The sequence below is a fragment of the Carassius gibelio genome, chromosome A12, assembly GCF_023724105.1.
Source record: "Carassius gibelio isolate Cgi1373 ecotype wild population from Czech Republic chromosome A12, carGib1.2-hapl.c, whole genome shotgun sequence".
Taxonomy (NCBI): domain Eukaryota; kingdom Metazoa; phylum Chordata; class Actinopteri; order Cypriniformes; family Cyprinidae; genus Carassius; species Carassius gibelio.
In genome coordinates this window covers 17559815-17574380 of record NC_068382.1, presented here as the reverse complement: position 1 = coordinate 17574380, position 14566 = coordinate 17559815, and the positions used below count along the sequence as shown (strand labels likewise).

The 14566-nt window shown below is 37.8% G+C and overlaps 1 protein-coding gene across 2 annotated transcripts in view; it reads left to right on the top strand.

Annotated features, from left to right (window-relative positions):
* LOC128025354 (pro-neuregulin-3, membrane-bound isoform-like) overlaps window positions 1–14566 on the top strand; it is a 144570-nt gene that overhangs the window by 125351 nt on the left and 4653 nt on the right. Inside the window, exons 3-7 of one of the 2 annotated variants that reach the window (XM_052611626.1) lie at window positions 3729–3802; window positions 8436–8462; window positions 10728–10830; window positions 11488–11614; window positions 14391–14503. In XM_052611626.1, coding sequence (XP_052467586.1) covers window positions 3729–3802; window positions 8436–8462; window positions 10728–10830; window positions 11488–11614; window positions 14391–14503 — 444 coding nt within the window. Of the gene's footprint in view, window positions 1–3728; window positions 3803–8432; window positions 8463–10727; window positions 10831–11487; window positions 11615–14390; window positions 14504–14566 lie in introns of both variants that reach the window. The other variant, XM_052611625.1, reaches the window with a different exon arrangement.

Here is a 14566-nt window from a genome sequence, read left to right as displayed (position 1 = left end):
TACCTGAACAATCCATCATCACTGACCTAAAAACAAGAGTAGAATGTGATGTGTGACAAAAAAGCATTTAGTTCCTATTGACACCTGTGTGATTGTTAGTCTGACAGGAACAGTTTAGTGTTTTATGAGCAACTGTCTGGAACCAAGCCCTGTTTTATTTACCCAACTGCGATCACCCCTTTATCAGAGCCTCACCGAATAGCACCTGTGTGTGTGTCGGAGCTGTGAAGTCACGTGAAAATGGCCATCAATGTCTCTAACTTATTGTCATCCTCCTTCCATGTGCCCTTCAGACGGTTGCTGATCCTCACGCTGGTGGATAGACTTCACACAAACTGTTTTGTGACACAATGCTGTGCTTCCTCTTATCTCTAACCAGGGCTCTTTCATGACAATACCGTCATCAGGAGAACTCCCGGTTGAGTGTTTGCGCTTCCGCAAGTAAAAGCTTAGGGGGACTTATCTGCTCATGCACGATTACCATTTTAATAGGTTTATTTTCAAGTCAAGCTATTGTGGCTTAAAAAGCATGTGAAAAGTAGAAAAAAAACTCTTAGTTTAACAAAGCTCAGGGTAAATGTGTGGCTCCTGAAAGAAGATACATTTATTATTTACTGTCTTGCTTGTTTCCATACATTTCTATACATATTTCATATGTGGGGTTTTATTCATCTAAAGGCACCTTTGGCCCTGTTAAATGTTAGAATTTAAAGTATTTTCACACTCTCTCTAGTTCTTTTTCATAGTTCTTTTTTTGCCCTGAAATCATGAATGTGTTTAATGTGATGGAAAAGGCAGTGGAAATTAATGTTTACATGTCTTGTTAAGGCTATAACTATTTAACTATAACACATAACTATTTGAATGAAAACTTTTATTTATTTATTTATTTATTTATTTTACTAAAATGTAATACCATTTTGTATTGAACTGTTATGTCATATATTGTATAACAGTTCATATATATATACATACATACATACATACATATATATATATATATATATATATATATATATATATATATATATATATATATGTATGTGTGTGTGTGTGTGTGTGTGTGTGTATAATATTCTATTTAATATTATTTCTATTGTGCATAAAGTAATATTAAAACGCAAACATTTCTCATATTTCTGCTTTTGACAAAATTTTATTAAGGGTACAATTGGTGAAAATTATTATTATTTGCTTAGATTATTTTAATTTAACCTGAAATAATATTTGTAAGATGGATAATTTCATAGTTTAATATTGCTAGTCTGAGTAATGGTAAATGTATGTAAAATGTTTCTAAGGTCATCTTTATGCATATATATATATATATATATATATATATATATATATATATATATATATATATATATATATAGAACTGAAGTCAACCCCTGGGACATAAATATGCCCAGAGTTGAAGAGACACTAGTTGAAGAGGTAGGGAACTGGTCCCTGTCTTGCCAGGTTTTTCTTAAACAAAAATAGTTTTTTTTATTGTATTTTTTGTTTTCGTTTTTTGACAGGAATGCTTGGTAAGGAACAACTGGACAGATATAGTTTCCATTACTTTCCTTATTTTAGCCTTCCTTTTCGTCAGTAATACTAGAGGATGACAGGATCAGTTTGTGCCTTATTTACAGAGGAAAGTTGTCACGGGATCTTGAGGAGGGATGACAACATGTTTGTGTAAATGTGTGTTTGTACAGTATTTGGGTGTGTTAACATAGTTAATATTCAGCACCCACATGCAAGTCACAGGCTCAGTCTGTTATGTGGGAGCTGTTTGACAGGGAGGAAAAGAATACCACCCCGCACATCCCACTCATAGACACACTTTCCTGCACAAACAAGCTCACCTGTTTTCTCCAACTTACATCCACATACCTTCAAAAGTGTATTTTCTGCACTTCCAAAATCATCAAAAGTTATTGCAAAAATAATTATTGTTTTCAAAGAGGTTCCCTCTGAAAACTTTGACCATCTGCCAATAGTCAGGAAAGCAGAGTGCCCGCCCTCTAACTTACGCAATTGGCTGAGCCACTGTTGCCTTGCAACGCAGGTCGGAATTCTCAGACACTTTTCATGGAACCCGCCCCACTAATTGCTTACTTTTAGTTGTCTCTACATATTAATCTGGGAAAGGAGTATTTTAGAATCGAAAAAAAAAGACACACTTTAGCTTTAATTAACAAGTTGGGCCGTAGTCAAATCTGAGTCCTTCTCATTGCCTTGGCCTCCTTCAGGGGAGATATATATCCTTTTTCTCTTTTTCTCTCTAGCTGTAATTTAACCAACGGGGGCAAGATCATTGATGCCAAGCAACATGTCCTTGAATGATAATGAAAAGCCATGAAGCAGATGCAGACATTCTAGTTTACAATGTTGTTTACTCCGTAGGCACCTCGAATGTCATATTTACATGCGCACACATTGATTTTCCTCCGATGCCAAGTAAACAATGATGCATGAAATCATTTGTCTGTTTGTTTTCTGGGCATACGCCTAAAAGCTCTACAGTATTGTTTAACAAAAAAGGGGAGAAAGGGGAGAAACAAACAAAAAGGCTTCCGACAGTCACGGCCATCATTCTTCCATCAACCCGTAAGTCAGTGTTAACCAGGCGGTGAGCTAACAGAGTGCGAGGGAGCAGGAGATGAGACCGCACTTCATGCTCCTCACCTGTCTCCATGACTGTAATTACAGTCCAACCGTGGTTTTCCCTCTTTGCAGTCATTTCTTTTCAGACTCTTCCCTGTTTCTTTCAGCAAACCTCAGTCATGCTTCTCAAAGCCAGACACACAGACAGGACTGAGTCTAGGCAGCTGTCGCACGCACACTGCAGATGAAGCCAGATGAAACAACATCAAGATCATTCTGTTAAGGGGCTTATCGGATGCTTCTCAGCCTGTATGCTTGTTGTTTCCTTTTATGAAGCCATTATGTCATTATCATGGTATGCCTCATCAAAATCATGTTTGCGTTGCACAGGATAGAAGTGATCACAGAGGCAGATCTCAGAATTTAATCATTTTCTGGTAAATGTGCTGAATAAAAGGCGCAAAGCTGCTGGTAAATGGGGAGTATGTGTTTGCGGCATCGGAGATGTGTTGTATTTATATTTATGTAGGTGAAGACTACAGTTGTTAGAAATAAGATGTAAAATAAGAACTGCAAAGAAAGGACGAGAGAGACTGAGACCGAGATTAGAAGATGTCTGAAATGCTTTAGCTGGAGGGCAGCTGGTGTTCTCTGTGGTTCTTCTAAACACGTATTCATAACACATTGCTACTTTTGGAAGAAGTCCCCTGTTTCAAATAGATCTCACAGTAAAAGTCTAGTCAAATGCCTCCTTCTCTTCCATACAGTCCCATAGCTCAGTGGGGATGTGACATAAATGTCAAGACTGTGTTATCTGTGTGAGTGCAGGCACCACTGAGCTCTTGACAGACCCGCCCTGTTGTGATCCCTTTTTTCTTCTTCTTTTTGTCCCTATCACCCCTCTTTCTTTTACTTCCTGGTCTTTTTCTGCATTGGGGTTAATTTATAAAATTTCTGGATAATGTGGTTTCAAATGGTGAGTCAATCTCTCTCTGAAAACGATAATGATGGATGGACAGTATTATAAATGGGTTGGCATGCGGTTCCCAATAAAATGAGAATATCCTCTAACCTAAACCAGGCCATTTATATTTCTATGTTGAAATGTTGAATCCTGTCTTCTCTTGCAGGTGTAAAGAGGGTTACCGTGGACTTCGTTGTGACCAGTTTGTCCCGAAGACTGACTCCATCTTATCTGACCCAAGTATGTATTTTTGTCAATGTATGTTTATTTTAAGGGAAAATATGAGGGAATCTATTCTTTCCTGGGCTTAATACATGGACACAGGAAAAAAAATATTTTGAATAAACACAAAGTTATTGAGTTATTTCCTACTAGAATGAACAACACAAAGCCCTTCAGCAACAACATGCTTCATGATACAGCAAACCAAAGATGAGAGAACATAATTTACGTCTTGTTTACTTGCTTTCCAGTCTTAGTTTCAGAAGTTTCCTGCCTCTCTATCATCAGGTGAGTCTCTTAGCCTCCAGGGCTGAGAGTTCTCTGCCGTTTCCTCAAAACCGTGTATTGCTTAAGTAGTTAATTATACATCTCGCTCTAAGTGCTGAAATTGCCATCACCCTACAATGCCACACTCTCGTGAAAATCAGAAAGCATTTGCATATGCTATTCTCTTTGGCAAAGCTGATCTCTAACTCTGCAAGAGCAGAATTTTTAGTGTGACAGATATAGTGTGTAACCTGCTCACTTTCATTGTCCTGCTATACAATGTGATTGCAGACTCAAACAAGGATGAAAGTGGCTACGAAATGTTATCAAGTGACCATTTTTCATGAAGAGCACATTTCCCCTGCCATTACTAAAGTCCTTGAATGAGAGTAATTGCTTTGCTAATTTTAGGTTGATGCTAAAGTTATTAGCCATTTCTGTGGCAGATGAGTGTCTCAAAGGTTAAAAAAGGGACTTTGGAGCATAAGTAGCCAAAGGGACGTTCATAGTCACTGAAAAAGCTGTCAAAGAGAGATGTTTGCTTTCTTACAGGATGGTATTGGAGAGATTTGTGGAACCTCACAAAGCCTCGATTCATAAACTTCTTCCTGTGACTCAACTTTCTGAGAGCTATTATACCTATATGAAAGGAAGTCGAAGCCTAGGAAGGAGAAAGCAGAGAAAAGTGCTGTCCAGCACACAGATGAATCTGCAGTGAAGCTGTTTTCTCAGAATGGCTTGTGTTGAATGAATTGTCTAGCTTTTGGGGCGTTATCTTTTACAGCGAGTGAGACGGCAACCTAAACTCCCATTTAGTGCACTTTGAGTGGCTGGTAATGGGATCTTTCTTTAGCCTTTCTGCCAAGGCCCACTTTATGTCCCTGATACTTCTCTTTCATATCTGATTTTCTCAATGAGAGCATTCAAATCCCTGTTATCCATCATGCCCTGATATGGAGCCATCATCTTTAGCAGTGCCATCATCTTCTTCACGGATACACCTACACAATCCTTCTGGTATTGCCTCCTCCACCCTCCTGTTGACACTGTTTAGCATTACAACAATTTTAAATCAGTGCTGTTGCAAATTTGCTAAATGTGGATGAAGCTTTCAGCATCTATAGTTTTTTGTTTTTTGTTTGTCTATACAACATTGATAGAGATGAGCCAGTTAATCCAGATTATGCTTGAATTACAATCCATTCCGGCCGTGAAAACAAACACAAAAGGCAAAAGGACTAATATCCTATGTCAAATTACGGCCTTTACAATTTTTTATAACCTATTACTGTATGTTTTCAATGTATCTTAAGTCCAACCTGTAGAGGCCAATAGCCGCTTTTCCACTGTGGGGCCAGTGCGAGCCAGTGCTTCAAACAGGCCAGGTGGGCCTTTATAGGCTACATCACATTTAGAAATAATTATAATTTCTATATTTTTTATAAAAGCTCCCAAACAAAAAACATTAATATATATTTATGACAGGCTACACGAAGCTAAACTCTCGAGATGAAACTTAAGAAAGATAAAATATGTTACTTAATAAATACACGATTGTTATAGACTTCTTCAAGTGGTCGTGTCTACTATGGTAACGTTAATGCCTAGCGTGTATAGTCTTTTTTTCATCACTTATAAATATGTCTGCCTTGTATGGTGATTATAATCCACATCGGATAAAGTTATTTGAAACACTTGCTGCTGACTGAAAGTTTTGAGCTCAACTTATTTTAAAAAGTTTTTAATGCTGGTGTTATAGCTGTTAGCTTTATGAAATGATCCGCAGTGCTGACGCTCTCCAGACGCGAAGAAACTCCGCCTTTGTTCATAACCAAATGTTGGCCCCAAGGAAGCACCAGACGAGGACGATCAAGCACCAGAAGTGACTGTGGAAACCCGACTGGCCCTGGCATGCACTTGCACGTCCGCTTTTGGCCCGACAGTGGAAACGCAGCTAATGTTTTCCATTCCTAGTTTGAGCCTGATGTGTATGGCCCAGTGCATCTTTATTCACTTAACCCACCAAATGAGCCATAAATCACCCCCTGGGGGTGGCTTGGCTTTGTCTGCCACCTAGTCTTTTGTCCCCTGAGCTTTTTCAAAATCTATCTCTGCTCAACACGCTAGCACAAATCATCTGTCGACCGTTGTTTTTGTCTCCATATCGACTACCACATAAGAGATGATCCAAAGAGCCTTGGTTCTGCTTGGCCCCTACCTCCCCCCAGCTCTCTGGCATGAGAAAACACTTTGGGTCAGTGTCAGCAGAAACCCAACTGCTCAATATGAGGAATTTTGCCTGCACTGTATGATAGGAGGTATCAGAAGTGTAGTTTACCCAAAATTGAAAGTTTTCTCACCTTCATGTTGTTCTAAAGCCCTATGAATTTTTTTCTTCCACAGAACACAAAAGGAGAAAATTTATTTTTGTGCTCTTTTGGGGACAGATGTTTTAAGGCCATAAAAACATGCATAAAAGTATCACCAAAAGTGGTATCGTGCACTATATTCCATTTCTTTTTAAAGCCAAATGATAGCTTTTTGCAACAAAAAAAAACAGAGCTTTAGTGTTGTCTGATTCATGAACAAATCATTCTTTTAAATTGAATCTTTTTGACAAATAGTTTGATTTGGTTCACAAAACTGATGTAAATGATTTGTTCACATTTTACTCATTTGGTTCTCATGTTCTAAATCAATAATCTGGTTGTAGTGGTTAAAAAAAGGACTTTGGTTAGTGAAGCCATTTTCCAAGCTGTGGATAAACCCGGGATTCACCCGGTAACTCAAGAGAGACGGATTTCACGACTGGCTTGCTCAAGGGACAGTAGCCCCTCTCATTTAGGTATTTATCTCTCAAGCATTAAGCTATGTAAGTAAGCTGCACAAAGGGGCTTTCGCCTATTGCTCCAACTAACCGAAGGATTAAGGATTTGATTCATTTTTGTAGTTCTTCCGATCAGTCTCTGAGCGACTGACGTTGATTCAGTGTGCTGGGTCCCATCGCTCTTTGATGGCGTAAATGTCTCCCAAGGGTGACAGGACAACGGATGGAAGGCTGTGGTTTATAGGAACAGTACATCAGGACCTTGCTGCCAGGTTTCGAGGAATGAATGCATATCCGTTCTTAATGACTTTGTGTGTGGCTCATGACAGCACAGCGATTATGACAGGATGAATGTGGCAGTTATTGTGGGCAATCAGAGGCAGCCGCAGCATGAATGGGCCAAGCAATGCTGGCAGTAGGTATACGACAGAACCGCTGGATCATCGCCTGGCCCTTTTGTCCCACAGAGCTGTTGTATTTTTATTTTTATTTTTTTTTAAAGCTGCCAATAAACAAGGGTTCTGTCCTTACACACCATGAATTTAAATTATAAGCAGGAACTGGCAAAAACTACCAATCCTTGCATTCTCATTAAGAACTGCTGAATGACCTCTTCGAAAAAAGAAAAAAAAAGGACATTTTGGCTTATTATTTTCCCAAAGATCATGTTGAAAATGCTGCTTGAATATATTCAAAAATGCACCATTGATAAATTGAGGCTACATGTGGCGATTCATCATTTGACCGAAGGTTTTCTGTCACTGTTTGATTTCTGTTTTTCCCCCTAAGTATGTCCACTAAAATAATCTTTCTCTTTTTCGCAGTCTATTTAAAAACCTTAGACCACCTCCGTCAGAAAACCAATTAAGTTTGAGGGTTTCGTTTGAATTTAAATGAGATTATATTACAGTAGCATGAAAAAGGGGACTATTCAAATGAAAAGAAGCATGAGTGTTCTTCTCTTTATCTGGACCAGCAGTTCTGAGGCTTCAGTGGGATAGAGGAGAGAGAGAGAAAGAGAGGGAGTGACTGCATTTACAAGACGATTTGCTTGTGTGATGCTCTGCTGGAAAATACTTTTTTAAAGAGGAGGCATATTGGTTAAAGCTTTCAGATGATTTAATAAAATTTTGGAACCAAAAATGCAATTTAAAGCATCTCCTGGGCAGAACAGTTGACATTGAGGCATTTCTAAATGCTGTCTCTGACTAAATCTCTTGGGGAGCATGTTTTCTACAGGCAACTAACAGCCTTTATGTGCTTTATATTATAAACTGCTTCACCCTCTTCAAAATTGTGTTTGCTTGTATCTTGGGTAATCAAGAGAAAGCTATTTCTGTTGCCGAAATGATGCCACTACAGAATTTTTTCTCTTTCTGAACAATGAGCAGTTTTAGTTGACACAAAACTCGCTTGCTTTTTATTCACGGTTATTATCTGGGTGATTTAATGTCTTTGTTCATGGAAATCTGTATGATAACATCTCTCTCCTTGTTTCTGTCTTTCTCTCCATCTGTTTAATCGCTTTTCTCTTTTTTTTATTTCTTCCTGAAGCAGCAGATGAGCTGGGCATTGAGTTTATGGGTAAGAAATTTATTTATTTATTATTATTAATATTTATTTAACCTCTTCTCTTTTCTCCCTCATTAGCATGCAAACAGAAGTAGTTGATAAGAAATTCTTCTGGAAAATTCTGTAGTGTGACAAGCTGTACTCCATCTAGTATATAATATATATATATATATATATATATATATATATATATATATATATATATATATATATATATATATATATATATATATATATATTACTTTATTATATTTTATCATATTTTATTTTTATATCATTCACTATTCATTTTCTATATAATTTTAAGACCACATTTGAATTAAGAGACTTGAATTGAGAAGCATTCTTCACACTCCAAATCCATTTAAATGATTAAAAAAACTGTGATTATAAATGTTTAAAATTAATCCCATATAAATTCCAATAAATTTAAAATCTAGCATATTAATGATGTTTGAAATAATAAACACCCACAGGCTTCTACTCTCATTCCTGGCATTCATTAATGTATACAAAATCACATGATGCTCTCTGTTCCTCAAAAAAGCCTAATGTTCTTGAGTTTCCATGGAAACAGAGCAAAAGAAATGTATTGTAAAGGCACAGGGTAGCATCTGTATGGGCGATGTGGTTTGTGTGGCTTGTGCGCATACATGTGTCTGCTTGCGTTAGTCTGCGTGTGTTACTATGTGTGTCACTGTCAATTACGGCAAAGCCCTGAGGTGTGCACCTTGCTGAGGTGGCATGTTGTATAGCAAGTCTCTGGGGATAAGAAATATCACACAGCCATGGGCTAAATAGATGCATTTACCCTGACAAACCACAGTATCCACATACGTAAAGCAGTGTCGACAAACAGAAGCCCAAAAACTGCTGTGAAAATGGATTTTCCACAGGCTTTCTCCTTTTATGCATCCACACCCCTTCCCCGACCATCCTTTATCATGTGCCTAACAACTGAAAGCATTTCTTTAAGTGAACGAGTGATTCCTGTGAAGTTTTCCATTAGTCGTGCGTCACACGCACGCCTCAAGATTTCCTCAAAAACTGTCAGAGAAGGAGAGATAGTTAAAGTGGAACTGATATGCATTTCTGCTTCTCGGAAATGGCTGCCTGAGTGATTTTAATCTGGATGGTGAGCGAGTCCAGTTGTGGCCATTACGAAGTGTTTTCCATGAGAGAGAGAGAAACGGGAGGGCGGTTGTTGAGTGCATGTGTGCATGAATGGTCAGCTTTGTGCATTTGTGGCATGAGAGAGCATTTCAGTCACGTTTGTGAGTGAGCCTAGCCATCTGCTCGCAGACACTCTCCACCAAACCAGGGCTCAATTTCCTTTGAGAACTAGTGTTCAGTCTCTTCTATCCCACTAGCTGTTCTTGGTTTTCCACAGACGTGATGCTAAACTGTTTTTGATGCCCATTTTCTGCTCCTGTACACAAAGATAGATCTATATAGATTATTCTACTGTACTAGAAGTAGCTTTAAAGAACAAAGCTCAGACCTGAATCCCTTTGAACACTTTTACAATGTATTGAATCACAGGATATGAGTCACACAGCAAATCTCAGCATTGATGTTCTGACATCAAGTGGATCTTCTCCCAGATGAATATAAATTGTTAGGGAGGATCAACGCCTTACTAATCAGAGTTATTATAATTTAGATGTAAATTGAGAATGCTTTTTTCAAATCTAATGCATGAATGTTTCATTTATAACCAGAAAAGAAAGGTTTGATTGAGACGAACTGTGAACAATGGATTGACAATGTCTTACAATTTCTTGACGTGAGAAGGTTTTATAGGCTCTACAGACAGACAAGCAATAATTTTTCCATTTCATGGACCAAGATGGAAAAACACTTCCTATGGCGGCCTATGAACAGATCATTAGTCCGATTCTTCAAGCACATTTCAAGCCTGCCTAACCTCTGACACAAATGAATGTCTAGCTGACAGCTCCCTGCATGTTTCTCTGCTGTCTGTCCCTGAACATCAAATCAAATATGATTGTGCACGTTTGCATGCTAGTTAAAAATGCTGAAATTGATAAAACAGCCGTTATTAATTTTGAGATGGTCCCTTTTCAATTGTCTCTAAAAATGTATGTTCCGTCGCACTGGGAATGTTTCCATTATTGTGGCATTGATACATTTTATATTTTTTACAACCTATAAGAGACAATTATCTACACAAGATTTTTTTTGTTCAATCAAGACAGGCAAGTGATACCTGTGAATAAAGCCTGAATTATGTGCTATCTTTGTCTGTCTTTTCAGAGAGTGCAGAAACCTATCAGAGACAGATATTGTCCATCTTCAGCATAGCCATGGGGATCAGCCTGCTGGGAGTGGCTTGCATGGTTCTTTACTGCAAAAATAAGTGAGTCCCAATAATGCTTGGGATTTTGAATAACATTGTTTCAACATATTTGTTTTTTGAAGGTAATAGGTGGAAAATAATAAATGAAAAGACAATTAAAAATGAATTACAATTGCAATTCAGGCATGCAATGGCTTATGCCTCTTCTATGATTTCCTATTTAAGAATGAAATTCTTGAAAATAAAACATTATTTAGTAGTTTGGCACAATCTTGTATTGTTGTTTCTTAGAAAATAAATATTTTAACAAAACTACACTGCTTATTAATATTTGAAAAGCTGTTGTCTGTAAAATCAAGGTCTCTCTTGTCAAGGGCTCATGAAATATTGATTATTTCAACATTTTCGTCACAAGGGAAGGTTTGTAAAATGTCATATGATGCAACTCCCCATCATCAATATATTTTTTTAAATGAATAATTTATATTTGTATTTGAAGTAAAAAGCAATGTGTACACTCAGTTTAAAGTAATGTGTACACTCGTGTTTTAAGATGCAAGGAATATTTTTTAAATCATGTTAAACCAACATGAATACAGAGAGTACATTTCGAAGAACCTGTCGCAAACTAAACTAGATTGTTCCTTTTCTTTTGTTTCACTGATATGAGTCTCATTACAGATTATTAAATGTTGTGGTTTAAAAATGTATTAACAGGAGACAAAGAGAGAAGCATCGAGCCCATCTGACTGAAATACGCAACATGAGGGACTGTACTATCAATGCCTCGGGTCTCATGTCTAAATCCAGCCCCAGACTGGAGAGCACCCTCCAGCTTCAAAAGGTGATGTTTGTTTATGTCCCACAGAGCAAATCTGCATGAAGTCCACATTTGTGCTGACAATGCACATAATGATTGCTTGTCCAAAAAAAGCCTAAACCCATGTGTATACCAAATATATACGTGTAAAGTCTGAAATCAAGTCACCCTCATGTGCTGTAATGGAGATTGAAATAAAGTCCCCTGTGCATAACAGTCACCAGTAATGAATACAGTTGGAGGAATGATGCCCTCCATGGTTTTACTGCTTTCCCACCTGCTCCAAAGATCCCTCAAGTTGACAGAAATAACACTGCATGCAGCTTGGGGAGTAAACACTGCATCGATCTGATGCAACAGTCAAAGGCAGCCAGCCACCTAGCTGATGAAAAACTGGATAAATAGAGTTACATTATCCAAACTGGAAAATCAGTTTCTTCCTGATGCCATTTGGCAGTTCATTCTCATCCCATACACAAATGTTGATGGCTCACATTCCCATGTGTGTTATCAGGTCCAATGAGAGTGAGCAATCAAACTTAAATTATTCCCAGTGGCTTACATGTATATTTCCTTACAGATACTTTAATACCAAAGTCATTTATATGAAAATAGTGTGTAAACGACACAGGGTGCAGCATATCAGATCAGTGACTTTTGCTAATCCAAGCATGCACAGAAAACATTTAATTGGACCACTTATATAATTGCCACCAATATCTGCTGAGATAGTAGCAGACAACTATAAAATTAATTTCAGAAGAAGCTGAGAGGGGGAGTTCCAATCTTTTGTTCAGACTTCACTTGAATTTTGCTTGTTTCTCCCCTCCTTCAAAATTTCGTTCACAGTAAAGCTTCGGTTCTGCTTCTCTTCCTCTGAGTTCTCTCACCCTGCTGAGGCAATGAAAGGGTGGTCAGAAATCATCCAATTTTCTTGTTGGAGAGAAGAACAATGCTAACAGGTCCCCAAGGAAGGAAGCAGTGTTAGAAGGACATGCTTTTTCAGCTGTAAGGCCCCAAACTACATTTAAGTCAAACTCAATCGTTTTAATGATGTTCCACAAGACAGGCAGAGGGAGGGAGATTTCACTAACTGGAATAACTGCATTATCTGTCTTTTCCAGCTCCAGCAACATTTGGGACGATTGGGGGGGGGGGGGGGGGGGGGGGTGGCGGGGGGTCTTGGTGTACTTATAGCTGTCTGCTCTCAGATTGCTGGTTTTGTTATTATTAGTTAATGGCATTAATTTTAAGAGGGGACTGAAATTCATTAATGTAATCTTGTCTGAGATTAATTCCTGACTGGGGAAGTCGAAAGGAAGAATAATTAGAGTGTGTCTTGCTTAATCTGCAGTTTAAATGTAAAGTCTAATTAAACTGGCTTTTCCTCACTGAGGGACCTGTATATCGCAGAGTGAACATTTCTATGCAGCCTCTCTTTAGAGTTCATGATCCCTTTATTTTTTCTTTGGTCTGTGTGTGCGTTCTTATATTTATCTGTCTATACAACTGAGGGGAAGTGAGATGAGATGCTGGACAACACTAGAGCAATCATAGGTGTCATTTACAGCCAGTCGTGTCCACACCACTTCATGAAATAGCTTGCAGCATCAATGTATATAATACAGAGGAAGCATCCCTAATTGCTGAGCAAGAGTTTTCATTTTGTTAGTGTGTGTTATAACAAGTGGCAATCCGGCGTTGAAATTCGATTTTAATGTTTTGCTGAGAGGTTGTTGCAGTTGTCATCATTGGCAGAAAGCGACAGTGCTCACATGGCTCCCAGATGCACGCAGCTCGCTATCCGTTCTAGTTAAGTCATGAAACAAAATCAAACAAATGCATTCCCATAACTACTCTAAAGTGAAAGAAAGAGTGAATATTTTTATTCAGTATGGGCGCATTAAATTGATCAAAAGTGACAGTGAAGACATTCATAATGTTACAAAAGATTTATATTTCAGATAAATTATTTTCCTTTGAGCTTTCTTGTCAGCAAAGATTCCACAAAATATGTATCAAGGTTTCCACCAAAATATTAGCTAGCACAACCATGATAATTATATGAAATTCTTTCAGAAACATTTAAAAGTCGTACTGACCCAGGACTTCTGAACAATATTTTACATCCCCTGCAGTTCACCTACAATTTAAATGAATGAAAAGAAGTTACATAAGGATGGACCCTGAAACCAAAACGTGGAAAATATTGCTGGACCAATAAGCCATATTCAGGCCTCAGTTGCTGTTTTACACATTCATCCACTGACTTACAAAATCACAGTGGCAGATATAGAAGTGAAGTTGTCAAATTAAATGTCACAGAATTATTCAAGTATGTGAACTTGGTTAGAAAGAGTGATTTCTGCCTCCACCCAGTGTGTAATTACAGCTTATCAAATCATTATGCTATTGAAATTGTTTTTTTAAATGATTTTATGAACATTTCTAATCGCAATGTTATGCTCACATTTCAAATTAGACTAGGGTATGAACAAATGCTTTACTACTGATCTGTTTAATCAAAAAAAAAATGTATATATATATATATATATATATATATATATATATATATCTTGAAATAGATTTTGCTAATACTAATTAATATTCATGTGCTGAGCTGCTACCATTTCATGACATCAAAGTCAGCTGCATCCACTCATCTATCTTCCTCACTCTCTTTGGTTAATAGCACCCATTAAACATTCACACATGCATGGAAATGATAATCAGTGGGTCATCTACTATATAGTTTTGTTCATCTGCAATAATATCTTTTATTTCCTGTTCGTCTCTACAGAGCAGAAGAGCCCATGGTTTCTCCTCTCCGCAGGCGGCCAGCATAGTTCTCAGCAGCTCTAAAGTTTCCCTACCAAATCATAATCGCAGTCTCTCCATGGGGAAGCGCTGCAGGTACTTTCCCAGAACTTCACAACTATTGTAAAACTTCTGACACACTGTCCCTCTCTATAGAAG